Raw genomic sequence first — 25405 nt, 5'->3', positions numbered from 1 at the left:
AAAACAGTGTTGATAACACACTGCTATCATGAGAGACAACTGTTCACTTTAAAATTTTTAAAAGGCTTATTAAACCTTAACAAAAATACAACAAAAGGACTAAATAAGGAAAAAGTTGCAGCACTGGGAACTGCCTTCATGGCTGCCTACCATGTTACCAGTTCATCTTCAAGATGGATGCTCAGTCTTTTATACCCCTAGGGGTTGAATCAGCCAACCCTAGCCCCTCCCAAAGTCTGTCAGTCAGCTCTTCTTTGCCGTTTATTGGTGGAGAGTGCTTCCTTGTAACTTGATTGGAGGGTCGGGTGTTGCCATGCCATGCCCCCTTAGCAACAAGCTTTTCCATTCCCAACTGCCCCATGGAAGGGGCACATGTGCACACCTTCTTTCTACCTGTCTTAGACAACTCAGCCTGTCTGATGGCAACAATACAGAGGAGGGTGGAAAAGGGAACTATGGGGAGAACAGAGGACATCTAAACTACAATAACATAACTATACATCACTAAAGCTTTTCTTAATACTCACACAATAGTTATCCCTTAATTGTGAGAGCTAATCATCTCATTATCCATCTATAGCACTATCTTGACTGTTGCTGAACAGTGTGTTCACAGTGTTTAAATTTTCTCAATTTCTCACTGTTTCTTCTGTCCTCCAGCAAGTAGGTTAGAGGTGGGCAAGAAATTGAGGAGGAGAGAGAGCCAGGACAACTGACTGAAATTGGCTAAAGGGATTCCATGCTGGTTTGGTTTGGAAAGGCAAGTGCTTGCTAAGGAAGGCAGGAGCCTCTCTTGAAACGGAAAATGTAAAACCCTTTCTTCTGAATTGCTATAAATTTTTAATTAAGGGGCTTTTAGGCAAAGATATGGGAGCAGGAAATAATTGTTTTTTAATAGGGAAGAAAATAAAAAAATAAAATAACCAATGTAGTAAACTAAAACAACATTGACAGAGTTAGAACGCAACATGTCACCCTGTTGGTCAGGGTGTTGGTAGCAGTCTAATTGGAAATGTGGCTGCAGTCCTCCTGGAGTGTCAGGTGTGGTTCTGTTTGAGTAAGGATCTTGTAGAAAAGGGTGTAGTCTTTTTTTCAAGATCTAGTGGAAGAAGAGGCAGCTGTTTTTCTGGGAAAATCCAGTAGAGAAGCAGTGCTGGTGTTTTAGAATCTTCAGATTATATTTTCCATAGGAATGCTTGGCTCTCTCCTCTGGGTGGAGCATTTCACAATGGGATTCTATAGTTCTTATTAGTTATGCAGTGACATGTAATAGCTTATTATTAGCAGATGTTTTTTTGGAAGGAGGAGTGGTTATGGAAGAGATAAGGAAAACTGCCCACTTAACAGAAAACAACTGCCATACAGATGGCAAATAGAATACAATTTGCTTGATAATTGAGGACATTATCTACCCTTTATTCTATTTCTATTTGCATCACAATAAAACTTTACACACAGTTTTCACTTAAGACTAGGTTTTTTTGTGGTACACAACAGCTTTTTCTATCTTTTTGCATTACTTACCAAGTGTAACCAGGTCTTTGAGCAAAAACAATCCTACGGATGGGTTTGCCTTTGCCTGAGGTGGGATTAATCTAAACAGTCTTTTTAAAAATGCTTTTAATGTGAATAATAGGGATTTTATTTCTATTTACTGTGTGCAAGGGTTCAGACTGGGTAGGACTAACTTGATTGATGGACTTTCTGGTGTTGACCATTTAGGTGGCTTTTGCTAAGTTTATTTTTTAATTTTAAAAAATTCTTCCCCCAAGTTTCTTCAGGGTAGTTTTAAGTAGTTTGTTGCGCTGGTCAACTTTTCCAGCAGTTGGTGCATGATAAGGGATATGATGTATTTATTCAATACCATGTTTCTTGGCTCAGGTGTTGATAAGGTTATTTTTGAAATGGGTCTCGTTGTCTGACTCAATTCTCTCAGGGGTACTATGTCTTTACAGGATTTGCTTTTTAAGGCTTAGGATGGTGTTTTGGGCCGTAGCGTGAGGCACATGGTAGGTCTCCAACCATCTAGTAGTGGCTTTTACTATGGTTAGCACATACCGCTTGCCTTGGTGATTTTGGGGTAGTGGGATGTAGTTAATTTGCTAGGTTTTTTTATACTTGTACTTGGACCACCACGCACTATACTATAGGGGTTTCACTTGCTTGGCTTGCTTGACGGCAGCACACATCTTACAGTCATGGATAACTTGAGAAATAGTCTTGAAATAAAGAGGGGAGGAGAGTTTTTCTCCTTTCAAGGCCTTCATTAAAAGTGATCAGCTCAAGGTTGGGAAACTCGACGTGTCCACGGTCTGCCACTGCCACTCCCAGGGTGATTGGAGGAGGAGGAATGTGCAGCTTTGTCCTCTAGGAGCAGAGCTGGGGGTCCCGTCCTCATGAGAGCAGTAGGGCTATATCCCACAATTCACAAGTGGTAGTTTTGCCATCCAGGGTCTTGGCCTCAGCTGAAGTCTTCTTGCTTAGGGCGAGGGGCAACAAAGGTTTTCAGCATCTCTGCAGGCTTGGTACTTTGTTCCTCATGTCCAGATATCACTCTGAACTCTTAATTCTGTGTTGGCTCGTTGTTTTTGGGGTCTTTTCGGTAAGTTTGGTGGAGTTCCTTCCCATGGCATGCTGGTCTCGAGGCTGTTTTGCATCCTCTCTGATGCCCCCCCATGTCCCCTCCACCCACCGTCTGGGGAGAAGGACAACTTAGCCTCAGGCAGGGCCATACCAATACAAAAGGAGCCATTTACGAGAATGGCCGGTGATTACAATAACAGGTAGAGCTTTACTTTAGCAGCAACTGGTTTAACTGGTTTTGCAACTCTTTTTTTCCCCAAAAAAATTGGCAGATTTTTTATTTATAACAGTCTATGGTTAAATCTACTCTTTGGTTTTGTGTTCACTTGTAGGTGGCATTTCTGCCCTGATGACTTGAGGCATCATAGGCTCATTGAGCTAGTAACAATTCCCCCCTATGTTACTAATTTAAGTTTAATTTTGACACTTTTGTTTTTGCTGCTTGCTTTACTTGCTCGTTCTTTTGGTGTTCCTCATAAGCCCGACTTTTGGGGACATGGACATTTACATGAAGGACTTTTACAGGTAGTTTTTCTACCCGAGTGGCAATGTCTTTTTATTTATTAACAGCCCAGACTGGCTTTTTTCTATGCTGCCAGTTGGCTTTTTTCTACTTTTCCATCCAGCCCCACAGAGCATTGGCTACTATTTACGTATTAGTATAAAGATAGAGCTTTGGCTACTTCTCTCTCTCAGCAATGTCTAGGGCTAGCTGAACAGTTTTGAGTTCAGCAAGTTGACTTGATCTACTGTCTCTTTCGGTAGCTTGTGCAACTTGTCGTGTGGGGCTCTATATGGCTGCTTTCTATTTTTGCTTCATCCCTACAGTGCGACAAGAACCGTCAGTGAAAAGAGCGTAGCGTGTTTCTTTCGCTGGCAGTTGGTTGTATGGTGGAGCTTCTTTGACACGTGTTACTTGCTCTTGCTTTTCTTTATCGGTGAGACTAAAATTTTTACTTTTTGGTTAGTTTGTACTTATCTCTAAAATTTCAGGGCGATTTAGGTTTCTAATACGGGTGCGCTGTGTGATGAGAGCAATCTGCTTGCTCTATGTAGCATTAGTGGCGTGGTGGGTAGAGGGAACCTTTGCTTTAAACATCTACTCTAGCACTGGTAATCCGGGTGCCAGGAGGAGTTGTGCTTCTGTGCTAATTACTTCTGAGGTGGCTTGAACTCTTTCATAGGCAGCCAAGATTTTTTTTTTTGTGGGAGTGTAGTTGGCTTCAGACTCTCTGTAGCTTTGACTCTAAAATTCTAGTGGTCGGCTTCGAGTCTCCTTAGGCACCTTCTGCCAAAGGCTCCAGGACACGCCATTGTTCCTGGCTGCAGAGTAGAGTACATTTTCATTTCTGGTCCCATCCTGACTGGGCTAAGGGCTACTGTATGAGTGATTTTTTGCTTAATTTGGGCAAAAGCTTGTTGCTGCTCAGGGCCCTAGTGGAACTCGTTCTTCTTGCGGGTGACTAGGTAAAGAGGGTTTATGATTTGACTGTACTTGGGAATGTGCATTCTCTAAAAACTTATGGTGCTTAGGAAAGCTTGTATTTCTTTTTTGCTAGTTGGTGGAGACATCGTGGTGATCTTGTTGATGATTTTAGTTGGAATTTGACACTCTCTGTCTTGCTACATTACTCTCAGGAACTGGATTTTTTGGGTAGGTCTCTTGACTTTGCTCTTCTTGATGGTGAAGCCAGCTTCCACCAGAATCTGGATGATCTTTTTTTTTTTTTTAATACTTTTATTGCTGTGTTTTCTTACACAATGATGTTATCGATGTACTGCAGGTGTTCTGGAGTTTTACTCTTTTTTAGTGCAGCTTGGATCAGTTCATGGCAGATGGTGGGGCTGTGCTTCCACCCCTGGGGCAGTCAGTTCCAGGTGTACTGCACGCCCCTCCAGGTGAAAGCAAACTGAGGTTTGTATTTTGCTGCCAGAGGAATGGAGAAAAACGCATTAGCAATGTCAACAGTAGCATACCACTTTGCTGCCTTGGACTCCAGCTCATACTGGAGTTCCAGCATGTCTGGCACAGCAGCGCTCAGCGGTGGAGTCACTTTATTTAAGGCATGATAGTTTACACTTAATCTCTATTCTCTGTCAGACTTTCGCACAGGCCAGATGGGACTGTTGAAGGGTGAGTGGGTTTTGCTGACCACCCCTTGGCTCTCCAGCTCACAGATCATTTTGTGGATGGGGATCACGGTATCTTGATTCATTTGGTACTGTCGGTGGTGCACTGTTGAGGTGGCAATTGGCACTCATTGCTCTTCCACCTTCAGGAGACCTACTGAAGATGGGTTTTCTGATAGTCCAGGCAAAGTGTTTAACTGCTTAATGCCTTTTGCTTCTACAGCAGCTATGTTAAAAGCCCATCTGAGTCTTTTCGGGTCTTTGTAGTAGCCATTCTGGAGGAAGTCTATGCCTAGAATACACGGGGCCTCTGGGCCGGTCACAATAGGATGTTTTTTCTACTCTTTCTCAGTCAGGCTAACCTCGGCTTCTAACAGGGTCAATTGCTGTGATCCCCCTGTTACTCCGGCAATGGAAACAGGTTCCGCCCCCACATGTCCCGATGGTATCAGGGTACACTGCGGACCACTATCAACTAAGACATTGTATTTTTGTGGTTCTGATGTGCCAGGCCATCAGATCCACGCTGTCCAGAAGATCCGGTTTTCCCATGCCTCTCCCTGGCTAGAGGCAGGGCTTCTCTAACCTTGGTTATTATTTCTTTCTTGGGCATACATGGTAGAGGTACTTTCAAGGGGATCTGACAGATTATATTCAGCAGCTCAGTTATGGGAGTTTGAGGCCACTTTCACTTAATTGGAGTTTTCTCGGTTAGTGTTTTTTTTTTAAGTTGATGCATTCACACTGCTAGGACAGAAGTGGGTTTCTCATCCCACCTTCCTATGTTTTTTCTATGGTTACGTAGAAAGAACCATAGGTCAGCCCGTGGGGTGTACTTTCTCTCTTTAGCTAGGGGATGTTGGGCTCTTACTTTGGGGCCTGTGACTTGCACTGGTGTGATGTGGGAATTGTTCTTTTTCACTTTTTCTCTCATCTCTCTCATCTCTTCTTTGAGTTCTTGGACCACGGCAGAGACATGAGCCTGCGTTGGGCCATTGATCATACTCTCATAATTTCTAAGCTTGTTGGTAACAGAACTCACTGTCTTTCAGTTGGTATCAGCATTAATTGTTGCAATGAAGGTGGTGTATTGAGATGGCTTTAGATTTGCTAGATTTTACAACATTTGCCTTGTGCACCTGACTTTGTCAGGGTCATTATCATGCTATTTTTCCTATAGAGTACTTTCAATACTGCCACTTCTTTCAACTGTTGGATCTCTTCTTCAAGAGTCTTCTAGCGCATTCTATGGTGGTGCTCTTGCATTCTCTCCCTGTGGACAAACCTCTCTCTGACACTTATTAAAAGCCGCTTCCAGAGGGAAAGGGACTCTGGCTCTCTTACAAAAATCTGATTTATACTTGAGTCCTGGGTTAAGGGTTTCAGATTCTTTGCTTCACTACTATCCAGCTGGATGCCTGTACTCATACAATCCCAGACCCAAAGTAGCCAGGTTGTATAAGTCTCACGTCCCTGTTGTACAATGTCTTTTGCAGATTACGGAGACTTTTGTACGTCAGGGACTTGGTGATGATTGTAACCTCTGGCTCCCCTGTGGGTTGTAAGGGCCCTCCTCTATCTGGGTGCTTTGGTTTCATCTTAGATTTCTTTGTTTCTACAGGGGCAACTGCTGCTGGCTGTGACTGCCTTTGCAGTTCAGCTGGAACTTGGACAGTTGTAACATCTGTGGGTTCTACTGCTGCACTATTAGACTCTCTCTTTTCGAGGCAGGGGGAGGGCTTCTCACCAGCTGGGGAAGTGTATTTTTTTAGCAGTTGGCTCATCTCACGCATCTCTTTCACCAGACTCCCTACCCAATCTGGGTAGTTCATATCTGAGGTGGGCTGTGGGGCAGGGTCAGGCTCTGGGGCAGCAGCATCCCTAGGCTCTGGTGCTGTGTCAGGTTCTGGGGTAGGTGTCAGGGTGATAATCCAGGTTAATCTTCCCTTCTCTCTAAATACTAAATAGAACAGGCCTATCAGCAACACCAGCCACTGTATGATACCATTAATATTTAGAGTGGATCTGAACCCGTCAAAAACTGGTGGGGTGGACCCAAAGAGACGGTTAAAGGGTTGGGAGAAGATTTCTCCCAGTGTAATTTTTTTACAGCAGGTGCTATTATTAAAGTAACCCCAAAAAACATACAGTTAGTGTGTGATAGCTGTGAATTTATGTGCTTGCTTTCCAGAGGAAGTTAAAAATCGATGAATTTTTCACCTTATTTACTTATAAAACAAACTGGATAACAGCCACAGTAGTTTTGGTTATAGGACTCATGTTTAGATAAGGGCCTACAAATGGGAGAAATATAGCTACGACTACATGTTACTTAAACTAGGGTGAGCTGGACTACATGGTGTCGCTTAATGAGGTTTCTATAGCAGCACACAAAAATTAGATTACTCAAGAAGTGTTATTCTCTTTTTGTTTTTATGCCCTCGAGCCCTACGTTGAGCGCCAAATTTTTTTTTTTTGTTTGGAAAGACAAGTGCTTGCTAAAGAAAGCAGAAGCCTCTCTTAAAATGAAAAATGTAAACCCCTTTCTTCTGAATTGCTATAAATTTTAAATTAAGGGGCTTTTAGGCAAAAAATATTAGAGCAGGAAATAATAGTTTTTTAATAGGGAAGAAAATAAAAAAATAAAATAAACAATGTAGTAAACTAAAACAACATTGACAGAGTTAGAACACAACCTGACACCCTTTTAGTCAGTGTTGGTAGCAGTCTAAAAATGTGGCTGCAGACCTCCTGGAGTGTCAAGTGTAGTTCTGTTAGAATAAGAATCTTGTAGAAAGGGTGTAGTCTTTTTTTCAAGATCTAGTGAAAGAAAAAGCAGCTGTTTTTCTAAAAAAATCCAGTAGAGAAGCCGTGCTAGTGTTTTAGAATCTTCAGATTATATTTTCCATAGGAATGCTTGGCTCTCTCCTCTGGGTGGAGCATTTCACAATGGGATTCTATAGTTCTTATTAGTTATGCAGTGACATGTAATAGCTTATTATTAGCAGATGTTTTTTTGGAAGGAGGAATGGTTGTGGAAGAGATAAAGAAAACTGCCCACTTAACAGAAAACAACTGCCATACAGATGGCAAATAGAATACAGTTTGCTTGACAATTCAAGACACATACCATGCCAGGTATAATCTGAACAATAAAAAAAAAAGAGGGTGTGTGTGTCTTCCAAGGTAGCCATTGCTCAGTTTTGCTGGACGTTGGTCTGCTTGTGGGAGGTAGTGAGTGAGTGATTAACTGTGCATTGCTTTGGGTTTTTTTTTCTGTTTCCACCAGCCCCTTCTTATTTTTCCTTCACTTATTAAACTTTTTTTCAACACATGAATTCTCTGGCTTTTGTTCTTCCTATTCTCTACCCTGTTCTGTTGGGAGAGTGAGCAAGCAGCTGTATGTGTGATTAGATGCTGGCTGGGGTCAACCCACCACAGACACGATCTTTCTAACCTTGCCTCAAGTGCAATGCAGCGTACAGACAAAACAATTCTTTCACTGATTTAACTTGTTTTAATCAGGATGGGGAGATGCAAAGGAGAGCGCTATACTAACAAGACTGCAGCTTTGCCAATGAAAACAGTGTTGGCACTGGTACTACTTCTGCTGTTATATGTAATCTGTATAATTTATTTATTTGACTTTCATTCTGGATGGAAGTGAAAGTTGGCTTTGAGAATTTCTATTTTATAGAAAAAATGTTTTTTGCAAGATTTTTATTACTAGCTAAGCTGTTTTGTTGGGTATTTTTACTCTAAACTGCAATTTTTCATTTTTTTTTCTTGTGTATTTTAAGCTGGAAGATTACTTTCATATCACTTCTAAAGTACTTTTCTTGCAACTCCTGCAAGATGTGCAAATTGGTAGAATCACTAGGTGAATGGTCTGAAATAGCTGATAATTTAAATAGTATAAAACATTACCTGTATAAAAGTTTTCATTTTTAAAAGGTTTTGAGAGCAACACTTGTCTTTGCTTCGATTGTTCCCTTCACTGCTGCTTCCCCCCATTTGATTGCTTGGGGTAGAAAGAGGTCAAAATTGAGGAAAGGGTAAGAAAGGGTAAGGAGTGTTTTAATGAGTTTAGCTTTTGACTTAAACTGAAGTGTTCTTTTGTCATATTTAGAAGCCTGTGAGTTGCCATGCATTTGTATTTGCTCTTAATAGGCTGCATGTTATGCTTGGGGAAGACATTTTGGCTGAAATATACTCTGGTGTGAATGCTGTCATTTTTTTAGGTGCAGATTTTAATACTATGATCTGTGTTTGTTGTTTGAGAAACAGGTTGTATTGTAGCCTGAATAGAAGCCTGAGTAAGATTAAAATACAGCAGATCAGTTACCTCTCGTTCTACTTATTTGCTTAAAATGAACAAATTGGGGAATAAAAAAAGATGGTTATAGAGAGCCTTTGTCTCCTTTGGATAGTTCAGAGTGATTTTCTCCAGTGTGAGTTATTTGGGGAAATGGGTTATCTGAACCTGTGAAGCTTTCCAAATTCTGTGTGTTGGTGTCTTGGTTTGAAAAGACAGGTGTGTGCTAAGAAAGGCAGGAGCTTCCCCTAAAATAGAAAATGTAAACCCCCTCCCTCTGAATTGGTATAAATTTGAAATTAAGGGGGGCTCTCAGGCAAAGATATGGGAGCAGGAATAACAATTCTTTATTAGGGAAGAAAAAATAAACAATGCAATAAAACAAAACAACTCCAACAGAGTCAGAATACAACCTGACACCCTGTGGGTCAGAGTGTTGGTAGCAGTCCAATTGGAATGGTGGCTGCAATCCTCCTGGAGTGGCAGGTGTGGTTCTGTTGGAGTAGTGATCCTGTAGAAGGGTGTAGTCTTCTTCTGAAGATCCAGTGGAAGAGGCAGCTGTTCCTCTGGGAATCCAGTGGAAAGGCTGTGCTGGTGTCCCAAAAATATCAGATTATATCCAGTTAGGAAGGCTTGGCTCCTCCCTCTGGGTGGAGCATCCCACAATGGGATGATGTAATTTCATCAGTCATGCAGTGACATTCAATGGCCCATTAACAGCAGATGTGTCCCCTGAGGGAGGATTGGTTTGTGGAAGAGATAAAGAAAACTGCCCAATTAACAGAAGATAACTGCCACACCTCTAACAGATGGCAAATAGAATACACATTGCCTTGCAATCTAGGACAGTTGGGAATAAGTAATTTGAGAGAGGTTGCACATGTAAACATCTGATAACTTTATTTGAAATAAAGGTTTGGAATTTTATCAGTTTCAACTGAGATCTTTCATTAATTTCATAGCTCTATTCTGTGAGAATAAACAGAGGCCTAAACTTTTAAGGACACCCATTGTTACATGTTTTTTTAGGTGGTATCATGGAAAACTCGACAGAACAATTGCAGAAGAACGTCTTTGGCAAGCGGAAAAACCTGGAAGTTACCTTATTCGAGAGAGTGATCGGAGACCGGGTTCATTTGTGCTTTCATTCCTTAGTAAAACAAGTGTCAATCATTTTAGGTAAGAAGTAAATGTTTTCTTTTAAAACACTATAACTTATTTATTTGTGGATTTAGAATGTAGTACAGTATAGAAAACAATTGTATTATAAATTGAATATTTTTTACTTTTCTTTTTATCCATGTATGGTATAGCTCTTTGCTAGGGTTTAATTGTTTTAAACCATGCTACAAAAATTCCTTTACAGGCTGAAGAATGAAAATGTGAGGAAACCAGCATTATCAGGATAGAAAAGCTTGTCTAAAGCTGTTATAACTAAATTTACAGTAACATGCAGGCTCCTTAGTAGTAATCAGATTGTTTGAAATCTGTTCCTCAGATATTGCAGCTTAAAAACATATTTGAATGTCAAAGTCATAGCAAATCTGTTTATAAGATAGCTATAACGAGAAACAAAGAGGTAATGTGTTTTAAAATATGAGGATTTGCTAAAATCAGCTTTCAGTCTTTGTTAGAATTAGTTGTTCTAAATACAAGTATCCATTTATCTGAAATTGTAACTGTGGTTATTTTACTATTAGCAAGTTATAGACATTAATTTAGTCTCATTTAGTGTAAATCAGATGTTCTGGGAAGCACTTGAATGTTAGTCAGCATGTAGTGTGCTGCAGTGTAATGTTCATATTCACAAAATACAATAACAAGTGCATCTTCAGCACTAGAAAAAACCTTTGTCAGCTATCTAGATAACAAGAAATAAACAGAAAGCAAGTTTTCTTGCCAAGCAAACAGCATGCACTTGTTTGCATCATGTCTGAGCTAACAATTCATGCTTCTCAGCTATACTGATTCTTGTTAGGAAACTGATTACTGTGTAGCAGTAGTAGAAAATGAAGTTATGTTAATATTCGTTTTTTAAGTTTAAGTTTTCAAGAGTCTCATTTTTAATGACTTCTGCTTATTGTAGCCAAAATCAGGTGTTGAATGTTGGTTTCTGTCCACCATAAAATTGTTTCTGGCATCTCAGAAAATGGTAAACCATTAAATGCTACTTTCTAAGAAAGGAATCCTTATAATATTTTCAAATCTTAAAGAATCTTTTCTTCTTGGATCCATTAAATATGTGAACTATCTGAAGGAAACTAATTTGTCTGCTGATACTGGTATTCATAGAGCAGACCTGCTTTTGATTTCAGTTGTTGACTGCAGAGTGTATATGTTTTTTGTTATTAGAAGGGCAGATGCCACACTCAAACATTTGTTCAGTCTCAAGATTGACAGTCTCTAAGTTAATTCAGCCAAATATAGGGATGTGCCCCCTGGGTCCCATAGACTGGAAGTGTCACTTCCACCAAAGCTTGGTTTCTGCCAAAAATGGGTGAAATTTTCATTGCTTGACAATCTCCCTGTTATTTGTTTCCTAAAAGTGGTATTTCTCAGATTAGACTTTCCTTATATATTTCTGTTTGACTAAAATACCAATATTATAGTTGAAAGTTCTCTAAATCCCCCTCCCTCCAAGTTGTATATGGGCATATGTTCACGCAGCATATGATTGACAGATAGTGTATGAGTCCATCAAAACTACATTCTTTTTGGCTGTAGTAGTATATTTTTTTGGTGAGTTGCTAAGTGATATAAAATCTTGGGAAGGAAAATATTTATATTTTCATCTTGCCCTTCAGAATTTTCTGTAATTGAATGGAGGTTAGCACATGTGATGTCTATCTACAAGGATGGCCAGAAAGAGGATTTGGAGAATTACAGGCCTGTCAGCCTGACCTTTGTGCCAGGAAGATTATGGAGTAGATAATCTTGAGTGCCATCACACGGCACATGCAGAAAAAAGAGGTGATCAGGTCCAGCCAGGATGGGTTTATAAAAGGCAGGTCCTGCTTGGATAAACTGATCTCCTTGTATGACAAGGGGTGACCTACTTAGTGGATGAGGGAAAGGCTGTGCATGTGGTCTACCTAGACTTCAAGTCCAGTAAAGCCTTTGGCAGAGTTTTTCACAGCATTCTCCTGGAGAAACTGGCTGCTCATGGCTTGGACGGGTGCACTGTTTGCTGGGTAAAAAACTGGCTGGATGGCTGGGAGCAGAGGGGTGGTGAATGAAGTTAAATCCAGTTGATGGCCAGTCACCAGTGGTGTTCCCCAGGGCTCAGTACTGGAGCAAGCCTGTTTAATATCTTTATTGATGACTTGGAGGAGCAGATCGAGTGCACCCTCAGTAAGTTCACAGGTGATACCAAGTTGGGTGGGAGTGTTGATGGGCTGGAAGGCTCTTCAAAGGGATCTGGACAGGCTGGATTGATGGGCTGAGGCCAGTTGTAGGAAGTTCAACAAGGCCAAGTGCCGGGTCCTGCACTTGGGTTATGACAATCCCATGCAACACTACAGGCTGGGGGAAGAGGGGCTGGAAAGCTGCCCAGTGGAAAAGGACCTGGAGGTGCTGGTCAACAGCCAGCTGAACGTGAGCCAGTGTGTGCTCAGGTGGCCAAGAAGGCCAATGACATCCTGGCCTGTATCAGAAATAGCGTGGCAAGCAGGACTAGGGAAGTGATTGTCCCTTTTTACTAAAAACTGGTGAGGTTGCACCTCGAATACTGTGTCCAGTTCAGGGTCTCTCACTGCAAGAAAGATATTGAGGTGCTGGAGTGTGTCCAAAGAAGGACAATGAAGCTGGGGATGGGTCTGGAACACAAGTCTTATGGGGAGCAGCTGAGGGAGCTGGGGTTGTTTAGCCTGGAGCAAAGGAGGCTCACGGAAGACAATTGCTCTCTAGAATTACCTGAAAAGAGGTTGTAACCAGGTGGGTGTTGGTCTGTTTTTCCCAAGTAGCAAGTAATAGGATGAGGGGAAGAGGCCTCAAGAGGTACTAGGGGAGGTTTAGATTGGATATAAGGAAATATTTCTTCACTGAAAGGGAAGCATTGTAAAAGGCTGCCTAAGGAAGTGGTGGAGTCACCATCCCTGGAGTTATTTAAAAGATATGTAGATGTTGTGCTTTAGGGGTATGGTTTAGTGGTGGATTTGGCAGTGCTGGGTTAATATTTAAGTCCCATTATCTTAGAAACCCCCATGGTATTAAAGGTTTTTTTCCAACCTGATTCTATGATCCTAAAAATTATTGTTTTGACACTGCAACACAGAGTTCTGGTGGAAAGTATGACATTTTTCCCATTTACTACATAATTTATTGGAAACTGTTTTTAGCATTCTGCAAGCTTCATAAAACTGATAATTTCACATTTTTTACCAAAAAATGATAGTTTTTACATAGATCAAATGTCTTGTTCATTTTTTTCTTTTGTGTAGCTAAAGGAATAGTTCAATCCCTCTGTCAGTATTTTCTCCCTTCTCAAAGTTGCTTTTCCAGGTAGCTCTTAACATTTTTAGAGAGTGAGTTTGTAATATTGTATTTTGAACATAGACAGCCTGCTTTAACAACTCCGCGTTATCCTCATTTCCTTTTAAAAAAATCCCAAACCCAAACCATCCCAACAGTTTGTAGCAAAAGTTCTGTCAAACTTCCTTTTCTTTATTAACAGGATTATTGCCATGTGTGGAGATTATTACATTGGTGGACGTCGCTTTGCTTCACTCTCAGACCTTATTGGGTATTACAGTCATGTGTCTTGTTTGCTGAAGGGGGAAAAACTATTCTTTCCAGTAGCACCTCCAGAGGCAAGTAGTAAAATTTTAAAATGTAATTTACTTAAATATTAATATCATTAATCTTGCATTTGATATTCATAGTTTTCTATAAAAAAGCCTTGTAGATGGCTTCCCCTAGTTCTAGACCTATCTCAGCATATGGTGAAGTATAATGAATATATAAACAAGGTTTTACTGATAGAAACTAATGATAAAAAATTGTTTTTTAATAAAAATCTGTAATGAGAAGGTTAGATGTCCGGTATTGCAATTATCTCCAAATGTAGTAATAACATTTTACGTAAACTGAAATAAGAAAATGTGTGGGTTTTGGCTGATAAAGAGCACCATTATAATGTAGGGTTTTACACAGACTGTATAAATTATATCATAATAATATTACTGTTTTCTAGCAAAGATTTTGAAGTACACATCCTTGAAATAACCAAAGCTCCTGAAAGCTGTTTCTTTCAAATGACTATCCTTAAGACAATATCAGTAATTATCAGTATGAGTAATGCCCCCATCCCCCACGAATAAAGACGTTTCTGAATGTTAAATTTTCGCAAATTTTCACTAAGAGGAAGTAAGTTGTAAAGTGCTCTTTCATGGGAATTACATTGTTGGTAATTTGATTTTTGGAGATAACATGAATGATAATGTTACAGGCTAGAACCAAAATGAAGGCTTTTGTAGATAACTTTAGGAATTGAGCATTTCCAGCTCTTACAAATTTGACCCTTTAAAAACTTAAAACTAGCAAAGGGATACAAATTATTATTACCAATCTTTTTCCTCAGAATAGCATAATGTTGGGGAGAGGAAGCTACACTAGAATGAAAGGGAAACTTAATATCTTTGAACTCTTCTCTAAAACTGTAGCCTGTGGAAGATAGAAGGAGAGTTCGAGCAATTCTACCTTACACCAAAGTGCCAGAAACTGATGAAATAAGGTATGTTTTAATAATAGGTGGAAGCACATGTGAATTTCTTGGAGTATTTATAAAACCTAATGATTTCGGTATATGTTCACTATGCAAATACTTTCCAATTGCATCTTAGACTTAATGCTCTGAGAAGTTAAAGGTATTATGCCTGCCTTTTTTTTTTTCTTCCACTACATATATTATGTGGAAAAGATGCAAAACCAACAGTCTTGTATCTAATGGAAGAACATATACTAGTTGCTTGGAATTAATACTGCTTTCCTGAGATACCAGTTTTCTTCCAGATGAAAAACAAAAAGCCAGATTTGAAAGATGTTTGTTGTAATTTCTGATGAGACTGTCTTGGTTTCACAAGTTGATAGAACATGCTGGTGTAATTTGGAATAAGGTTCTTGATAGGACTATTAACCTAAGATTATAGAGAAAAAGTATATGACAGCTTTATATCCTCATCAGGGTGAAAATTTATCCAGTCCATTCTGATCTCTATAAAAAAACACTTTGAGGATATTCATCTTTGAGAAGACCTTCTTCTAAGCATACAATAAGGTAGTAAGACAGGAGGGAACTCCCTAATTGTATATTGAAAGTAGGGCTTCTTTCTATTCTTATGCATAATAGGGTCCATCAAGTCCAGTAAATGCCTAATTGCACCCACCAACTTAAGAGGAAAAAGTATTTCATTATTCTGCTGTGGTAACAGGAATTACAGCAAATTGTAAAGTTCTATGTGTCTGGCTGGGTTTCTGAGATCTGCATGGTAAAATAGTCTGTTCATAGCAAACTGGTACAAAGTACACTGTTTTAGGTCAAATTAATATATTATACTCTTGTAATGTACTCTTGAAGATGTTATGTATTTCAGGGAATCTTGACTTAATTTTAATGTAATAATTAATATTTAGAAAGCTTGAAGCATTTCAAACAATAACAACTGATATAGGATGGCTTTGCTGTCTATTGTACATTGTTAAGATTTAGGTTCGTTAGTAGCTGAAGTCATTCTAAGTATTTTCATTAGGCTTTTTTTATTCTTGCTTTTTACTTTGTGTTCAAGTTAATGCATTTTTTGTTACTCTGTCACAGATGAATTATTATAAGAAGTTGCCCTTGTGGGGTTAACTAAAAGGGTTTTATTAATGATTAAACAATTATTAAATGGTAATTAATACTCTTCACTCAGTGGGTGCATCTATCACACTCAAGAGGTGTTCAGTAGAAAATTGCTATCTAATTTTGGTAGTTGATGAACTTCAGTACTGTGTAGCTATTGCCTGTATCCCTGATACATCATTTGACTTGATTGAGAAGCCCCCCTGTGTGCTCCAGTGAAAGGTTTTCATATGACCCGATGTTACGGTTTAACCCTGGCCAGCAACTAAGCACCAACAGACACTAGGGCAATAATTTTCCTGGATGGATGCCTTTTCGCTGCAGTTTTTTCTTGCACTTCTTGTACTTGAGCTTCTAGTTTCCATGTAGGTTCACCATCCCACTTCCTTATGTCCTCCCCCTGGTCATGGCAGATAGAACCACAAAGTGGCATGTGGTGTGTGTCACTGATAAACCTCTCCCTGAATACAAAAAAGTTGACTCTTAATAGCCAAGATGTTGGTCACTATGGGTGAGGAAGACTTATCCTTCTTTAATTGATGGGAAAATTGTTGGAACAATTTCTCCAAAGCCGAGATCTAGGGAGGAAGTGAGATTCACTTTGAATTCTCAAGTTGGCTGGCCAATCCAACCAGAGTTGGTGCTTTTGTGTCTCTCTAGCTCATTGCTGCCAGGTTGTTGGTGTACAGTGTTGGTGCACTTCATGCAAACTTTCACCATGTGGGCCATGTGCATGGGATTTTACACGGCTCATTGGATAGCTGGTTGTCATATACCTCCACCACAGTTAATTCCCTCAGATACTGGATACCTCCCCCAGTGGTAGACACCTTGCTTTGGGAATTTGTAGGTCCTTCCTTGATGAAATATCTGTCCACACTCGATGAAAGCTGCCTCCAAAGATTCCTTCCCCTTTTACAATCCTTTTGTCAGTTACCTTATTCCTAACAAAGGATCCTGTTGGTGATGGAGAGAGACGGGGAGACTGACTTGGTGATCAGAATCCGATTTTATTGTGGGATACAAATGCTTATATACTATTTCAGGGAGACTAGTAATGTGTACTGTCACTATAGGACACGAAAGAACACAAGCACACCACTGTTCTCAAGGTGAAGGGAAACAAAAGGGAAGTTTATTTTCTGACTCCAACATTTATAGTTTTACAAAAGTGACAGCGGATTGGAGGGTGACAGTGACACCTCTCCAATGACACTGGTCAAACCAACAGTCCATCAACTCTCTCCTCCTCCATAAAGGAATGCAAAACAATGAGTAATTTACAGAAAGTGTGTGAGAAAGTTCACTACAAGAATGTCAACATCAAAAGGCTTAGAAAATCTTAAAAAACCAGGGTGACATCTCAACCTTTTCCGTTTAAAAAAGAAAAAGAGAAAAGAAAATGAACAATGTGAAAAAGAAAACATGAACAATGTTCAGTGTCCACTTGCGGAGGAATCATCGGAGTGATCGCTCTCATCATCTGCATCCGAGTCATCACTCAATGATTCACCCGCTTGATGCCTTTCAGGTTGGTCACGGTTTCCATCTTGCTCGTCAGCTGGATTCTGTCTCTGCGGTCGCAGGTCAGGGCGAACACATTTCAAAGGTACCCAGCGTACCCCAGTATCTGTGGATACACAAGCATACCTGCGCCCCGAAGCTATAAGGTCATAGGGACCTTCCCACTGTTTGGTGACTAAATTCCGCACCCGAACCTTCGCCCGAGACTGATGTGCCTCGTCTGCAGCCTGCAACGAGAGATGGTGATTCAAAATGACAGGGTTATTTGAGTTCTGTGGCACAGTGAGATGACTGATTGTGCACAAAGCTTTTGCCAACTGACTGCAGGGTTTCACCTTGCATTCCCCGTTTTTGTTTTTGAAGAACCCGCTTCAGAGTACCATGAGCGCGTTCTACAATAGCTTGACCAGTCGGAGAATGAGGGATACCAAACTTGTGTGAGACACCCCACAACTGCAGGAACTGCCGCACCTTCTGCGATGCGTAAGCAAGACCATTGTTGGTTTTCACAGCAGAAGGTATGCCCAGAACAGCAAAAGCCTGCCTCCAGTGGGCAAGGACATCACGGGCCTTCTCCCCAGTGTGAGCCGAAGCCCACATCGCAGAGGGGAACGTGTCCACAGTGACATGCACATACTTGAGCCGGCCAAACTCGGCAACCAGGGTGACATCGGTCTGCCAAAGCTCCAAGGCCCTAAGGCCTCTGGGGTTTACCCCTGCTGGCAAAGGCGGAGCAAGTGCATGGCAGTCATCACATGACTCAACAATGTCACGAGCCTCAGTTGGCATCAGCTGAAACTGCTTCTGCAGGGTATGTGTGTTTTGGTGGAAAAACCCATGCGATGCCTTGGCCTGCGCGAGTGTATCAGGCTGAGACACTACCCACGCTGGGTTAGCCAACTTGTCAGCCCTAGCATTACCTTCCACTATAAAGCCTGGCAAATTGGTGTGACTCCTCACATGCAGAACATAAAATGGATGAACCTGGGCCTGAATGGCACACCACAAGGTCTTCAGTAAACACAAAGCAGGATTACTGACCTCCTTCAAAACCGAATGACCCAACCGCTGTGTGATATCAGCTACATAGGTGGAATCCATGACCAAGTTGAAAGGTTCCTGGGAAAATTTCTCAAATGCCATGACAGCAGCCCCCAGTTCAACCAATTGGGCTGACCCATCCTCATGGCCTTCCAGAACCTGCCACTCAGATCCATCCCTCCAAGTAACAATGGCCTTTCCTGTTTTCCCTGAACCGTCAGTGAAGACGGTGGGTCCTTGCATGGGTTCCTGGCTATTTTTGGGCCGCAAAGAGATTTGAGTAAATTTTGCCATATGCAGTAGCCTATGACTGGGCAGATGATAAATGATCTGCCCTGAAAAATTTTCCAGAACACTCTGCAGGGACACACTGTTTGCAAAGCTCCAGTCAAAATCCTCCCGTTGCACTGGGAGTATGATCTTTGCAGGATCCGCACCCATCCATTGCAAACACTGTTGCCGGCATTTGATTATCAAGCGAGCAATCAGCTCAAAGAATGCAGTTGCCGTCTTCTGCGGCTGATGGGGCAGGAAAACCCATTCCAAAATGTGCAAGGAATAAGACCATTTGTCACTCCATTGGCCAATGATGCCCGTGGGATGCGAATCTGGAGTGGTAATGAACACAGTGACATCAACGGAGGGATCAATGCGATAAACTTTGCAAGCCGAAACAGCTTGCTGAACCACCTCCAACACCTTACCCACCTCAGGGGTCAGTGTGCGAGGTGACAAATCATACAGAGGAGACAGCTGTGCGTCGGTTAGTCCCAAGTACGGATGTAACCAAGTGATGACACCTACCAATTTCTGAGCATCATTCAGTGTCTTCACAGAATGCACAAATTGCACCTCCTGGTGACGGATCGTCTGTTCCAGAATTTTGACCCCCAAGTACTTCCAAGGTGGTTGTTATTGAACCTTTTCTGGAGCCACCTGCAGTCCCTGAGCATGCAAAGCATCAAGCAACCAAGGCTGAATCCTCAGCAGCTCATCCTGGGTGGACGCAGCCACCAAAATGTCGTCCATATAATGATACAGACGTGCATCAGGAAACTGCTTGCGAACTCCAGACAAGGCACGGGCCACATACCACTGGCATATGGCCGGAGAATTGCGCATGCCCTGAGGCAATGTCCTCCATTGATACCTCTGTGCGGGCTCAGCCTCGTTAATTGCTGGCACTGAGAAGGCAAACTTCAGTCTGTCATCGGGATGCAAAGGAATCGTAAAGAAACAATCCTTCAGATCCACAATGAGGACCGGCCAGTCTGCGGGAAGCATGGTAGGCGACGGCATGCCCACCTGCAATGTTCCCATGCTTTCCATCACGGCATTAACCTTTCGGAGGTCTTGCAACAACCTCCATTTCCCAGATTTCTTTTTGATGCAGAAGACAGGAGTGTTCCAGGGACTGGTAGAAGGCTCCAGATGACCCTGGTCCAACTGCTCCTGCACCAGATTCTGAAGGGCGTCCAATTTGTCTTGAGGGAGGGGCCACTGCTTCTCCCAGACAGGTTTGTCCACCAGCCACCGTATAGGAGGCATAGGACACTCTGTGCCCTTCACTGCAGTGGCCCCCATCAAAAATCCGTCCCGATGCGCACCCCCCAGACAGACAGAACATCCCTCCCCCAGAAGTTGGCAGGAGTAGAAGTAACATGAGGCCTAACACAGGCTGTCTGTCCCTCCGGGTTCGCAACCAGCACGGGCCGCTGGCTCACGTAGCATCGCGCCGTCCCTCCCAGGCCCGCGACAGACGTCCCCACCGGATCCAAGGGCCACTCCGGGGGCCAGGCAGCAAGGGAGAGAACTGTGACGTCAGCACCACTGTTGAGAAGCCCACGGAGGTGGATTTCCGACGGCGTCGCACCAGGAACAGACAGGGTACACAGCATCTTGGGATGGTCCTTGGTCAGGACAGCAGTCCAGTGAACTTGAGGCGGCCCAGTGGATCCAAAGCCACCAGCTCCACGTGACCGGTCAGCTGTCCTGCAAACAGAGGACTTAAAAGCCACAAGTTGAGCAAGTCGCATCCCTTTTGGGATTGTGACAGGGGGTGGGTGTGGAGACCATGGCACAAATCTGCCCTGTGAAATCTGCATCAATGAGCCCCAGGTGCACAATGATGCCCTGAAGGGTGGCACTAGACCTCCCCATAAGGAGAGCACTCATGCCCCCACCCAAGGGACCAAAGGCATCCAGGAGAACCTTGTGTATTTCAGAAGATTCTTAGACAACTGTTGCTGCGGTGCAGACATCCACACCTGCTGATCCGCGGGTGCTGGCTGCAAGCCGGCAAAGGAGACCTCCATCAGCTCCGGGGTCTGGAGAGAAGCTTGTGTCTGGGCGCCCCCCTCCTGCTGCACACTCCGCTTGATGTTTCCCGAGCCCGGTAAAGCCTGGCCATTAACATGAACAGTCGCCTTGCAAACATTGGACATGTGATTCGGCCTACCACACCGACCGCACAAGAACATGGGGAATTTGACCTTCTGCGCTTTCTTCCCCCACTTCTTGCCAGCCTGCGCAGTCCCCTGCTGTGGCCCCTTGCCGTGCGGTGCTGCCCAAACTGGCTGCACAGCGGCAGCCACAGCAGCCAACTTCTGACCCGGGGGGACGATTGTCCGCACAGGCCTCCGCCATCTTGGAGATAGTAGGAACACCAGGCAGAGCCACTATGACCTTCCTACAAGCAGCATTGCAATTACACCTGACAAGGTTTGCAATCGTAACGCTCCTTGCCAGAGGATCAGGCACCTGCCTCTCCACGGATGCAATCAGCCTTGCCACAAATGCCATGAAAGGCTCATCATCCCCCTGGACAATGGTCGAAAACGGCTGCTTTGGAGCAGCCATTTCCAGGGTCTGAACAATTGCAGCCATGCCCAGCGTGTGGCACTGGTCAAGCACAAGGGGATCGAATCCAATCTGCCCCTGAACATTTTCATAAAGCCCTGTTCCCATCAGCATGTCAGCAACAACCCCACGCCTGGGGTCCTGCGGCGCCAGCGCAGCATTCTGCACCACCGCGTGGGCCGCCAAACGAGCCCACTTGGTCTCAAAAACATAATATTGCACAGGGTCAAAAAGAGAATGTGCCACACGACGGAGATCGTGAGGTGTCAGCACATCCGTAGCAATCCTCCGGAGAGTCTGCATAACCCCAGCAGACCCCAAACCATGCTGAGCAACTGCTTCACAGAGCTCCTTCTCCAGCTTATATGAAAGGGGTTCGTGGGTGTTCTGAGCAACACCCCTGAGCACAGGGAAAGCCTGGGAACCCCCTAACAAAGCCACTGCACCTGCTGTGTCCCGGTCCTTGGGCCCCACAGGGACAAGAGGGGATGATTGACTGGGAGCCAGGTCAACACCACTCGCCCCTGCGCCCCCTGCAGCACCGGCAGAGCCAGAGGAGCCCGCTCAGCGACCCTGCAGATGCCGTGAGGAGACAGGCTCAGTCATCTCTTCGGTCTTGGTTTTGGCCTCTCGCCAGAAACGCTCGGGGTGCCTCGGACGTACAGTCACCTGGCACGAGGGAAGCGTCCACAAATTTGACGAGGAAGTGCCATGGCCCCGGGAACCCACCGGCCTCCCGCTGGCCATGTCAGCAGTTGCGCTAAAGGTAAACACCTCAGCGCCCTGTCGCGCTGCAGCTCCGGCAGGGGGCGCCTCGGCGGACGCAGGTGCCGGCGCGGCCCGCAAATCCGGCGCGGGCCGGGACGAGACCAGCGCCGGGCCCCCGGCCCCCGACACGGGGGAGGGGCGGGATGCAGAGAGAGGCGCGGCCCGTGGAGTCGCGTCACTGCGGGGCGGCACAAGGGAGCCCGGCAAGCCCCCTATGAGCATCCGTCCTGAGCCGCAAGACTCCACAGCGGGCACTGCTCCCACCGAGTGGAGAGGGGGGGGGGGGCTGCCCGCCCACCGGAGCAGGGCCGGGCAGAACCGACGCCCCGTCCCCGGCTGCTTCCGCCGACTGCGCATGCCCAGCAGGCTGTGCAGGCCCAGAGACGGGCGCAGCCGCCCCCCCCACTGAGGAGCTCGACTCGGAGGCGGGGGAGCCCACCCCCCCCGCGCTCAGGGAAAACTTCGTGGAAACCCCGCAATTCGGACACCAAGTCGTCACCAAATCAGACTCAAGCCGAGGCGGAGGCCGACCCTCAAAAGCCGGGAATGCACAAAGAGAGGGCAGCCCGTCCCCCGGGCGAGGACGGCCCGCCGAATCCACAGAGCCCCCAGAAACCGACGGGGCTCCTCCCTCCGGACCTGGGACCAGCTGGCTGTGAGCCCAATCCACCCCGGGGGAACAATCGCCACCCCCCAGCACACCGTCCCGGGGCGGGAAGGGGGACTCCACATCGCACAGAAACTCAAACTCCCCCTCGTCCATGTCCGAGACAGAAGGGCTTCCCTGGGAACTCCGAGGGGTACAAGAACCAGACCCCTGCCAAAGCTCCTCACATTTTTTCCACCGCACCAGCAGCGATCCCACGTCTACGGTGCAATCATCAAAGAGGGCCTCCATGAGGCGGACCCCCACGAGAGACCACTCCTCCCTGGAGAACGCCTTCGCAGAGTCCGAAAAGAGCCCTCGTTCTCGGGCCCGCAGAAACAATCTCTCAAAATCATCCCAGGAAACAGAAACCCGTTTCCACTCCAGGACCCCCCTCCAGAGATCCAAAACGAGGGAATCCTCCTCGAAACCCACAACGGTTGCCATTACCCGAAGAACAGCAGGCAAAGCACCAAAGAGGGGGGCAAAAACCGCACCGCAATCCGCAGTGTGTCTCAGCCTAGGCTGCAATACACTCGGCGGTCACCAGATGTCACTATAGGACACGAAAGAACACAAGCTCACACAGCTGTTTCAAGGTGAAGGGAAAAAGGGAAGTTTATTTTCTGACTCCAACATTTATAGTTTTACAAAAGTGACAGCGGATTGGAGGGTGACAGTGACACCTCTCCAATGACACTGGTCAAACCAACAGTCCATCAACTCTCCTCCTCCATAAAGGAATGCAAAACAATGAGTAATTTACAGAAAGTGTGTGAGAAAGTTCACTACAAGAATGTCAACATCAGAAGGCTTAGAAAATCTTAAAAAACCAGGGTGACAGTGTACTACAATGATTAGGTTAAAATCACATACACAAACTTATGCATATAACATCTCTTGCTTGCAGAGTTTAATGGGATTTTCTTTTTCCAGTAAACCCATTTGATTTAATCTTCTTGCAATCTAGGTCTAATTTTCAAAGTTCCGTTTGCTTTTGCCAAGGCATCCTGTTATCAAATCTCTTATGTTAACCAGGTCCAAAGTCCATCATCTGTCTTGTGTCCTCCAATATTCCAACAGGATCCCAGCTGCTAGGTTTCCTTACCCTTTAATTCCTGATGTTTGGCTCCAATATCCCAGCATCAGAATAACTAGCTGACAATTTGTTCACCTGATCGATGGCTTCACATCTCTCACTACTTGCTTAGGGATAGGGATTGTATGGTTTCTGTCTCACTTATGATTTTATTCTTTCCTCTCCTGTTCTTGTGACTGCTCTGCTGCTGCCTCTTAGGAGAAGCTTCTTCATCCCTTTCTGAATGAGTTGACTTCCACTTTCATTGTTTCTTTTTAATTATAGAGGTGACTGATATAGTTGAAGGCTGGGTCTCTGACTAAGTCACAGTGTTGTGAGAAATGACCCTCACTTACAAAATTTTAAAAGGTTTATTAAACCTTTACAAAAAATACAACAAAGGACGGAATAAGGAAAAATTACAGCGCTGGGAGGCCCCATGATTATCAGCCATGTGCTCATCTATAAAAATGGATGTTCTGCTTTTTATACCCTTAGCTCCTCCCAAAGTTTTGTCAGTCAACTCTTTTTCTGCCATCCATTGGTGGAGATTACTTTCTTACATCTTGATTGGAGGTCAGGTGTTGTTATGCCACACCTTCTGGTAACAAGCTGGCCCTCTCTAAATGCCTTGACTACTGAGGCTATTACAAGGGGGAGGGGAAAGAGGACTATGGGAGGATATGTTACAATAACATCACTATATATCTTAACATACGCATAATATTCATCCCTTAGTTGTGAGAGCCAACTATTACTCATCTATAGCAGTGTCATTTGGTATGTTTTCAGATCCCGAAGACTCTTTCCTTGAGGGTGCTGAACAGTTCTAAACAGTGTTGGTTGGTGCAGGCCAGGCCCCAGTAGAGTGTGATAAGTTGTGCCTCTTTGGAATATCTTTTTTCAAACATTCTATTACTTCATCAGGATCTGGGAGTGAAGTCTTAGACCACTGGAGGTGACAACCTTTCTAGATACCTGCCCATATTTTCCTACATGCCTTGTGTCCTGGGTAACCCAAAATGTTATTGTTTTCTATATCTATCGGTGCCCAAAAAATGTTAATGTCTCCTTAAAGCGTGACAGCACAGCCAGAAACAGAATCGTGAGGCCAGGGGGTTGCCAGGGCCATTAAAAAAAGTCAGAGTTGCTCAAGCAGAGCTCCCTCTTGCCTTTTGGCTCTACTCACAACAGTAGCAACCTGAAAAGCTGCATTTCACAATCAAAAACTGTTTCAGAGTGAAATTTGCAACACCTATTGGCAGCGCGAAGCTGGAGCTCAGCTGGAGTTGGGCCGCCACTCATCTGTGCTTGAGAGTCCATTTTCTTCTCCTCCTCCCCATCAGAACAGGACCCAAGACAGCAGCACCAACACTGGCACAGTCCAGTGGGTAGCAGGAGGTGGCAGCAAGTAGCAGCACTGACCTCATACACGCCAGCTATTCCCATCTGCCACTAGAGCTGCTTTGTAAGCTCCTACCTTCCCATTTTTTTGTTCCGGGGGAAGGTTGAGCCAAACAGGGTTTGTCCATCATCTTTTCCCTTAGCCTCCCAACACATGGTTACTTGCGGAGGGCACCATCTTAGGGAAGGGGTTACTCTGCCATTTTGAGTTTCTCTTTG

General features: G+C 44.1%; 1 protein-coding gene across 1 annotated transcript in view; it reads left to right on the top strand.

The window, feature by feature from the left end:
• Positions 1-25405, top strand: part of LOC139599006 (ras GTPase-activating protein 1-like) — a 128256-nt gene that overhangs the window by 16342 nt on the left and 86509 nt on the right. Inside the window, exons 2-4 of the mRNA XM_071445935.1 lie at positions 10058-10207; positions 13701-13836; positions 14689-14759. Coding sequence (XP_071302036.1) covers positions 10058-10207; positions 13701-13836; positions 14689-14759 — 357 coding nt within the window. The remainder of the gene's footprint in view (positions 1-10057; positions 10208-13700; positions 13837-14688; positions 14760-25405) is intronic.

The sequence above is a fragment of the Agelaius tricolor genome, unplaced genomic scaffold, assembly GCF_023055355.1.
Source record: "Agelaius tricolor isolate 1412-34295 unplaced genomic scaffold, bAgeTri1.0.p SCAF_21, whole genome shotgun sequence".
Taxonomy (NCBI): domain Eukaryota; kingdom Metazoa; phylum Chordata; class Aves; order Passeriformes; family Icteridae; genus Agelaius; species Agelaius tricolor.
This window is presented reverse-complemented; position numbering and strand designations above follow the sequence as displayed.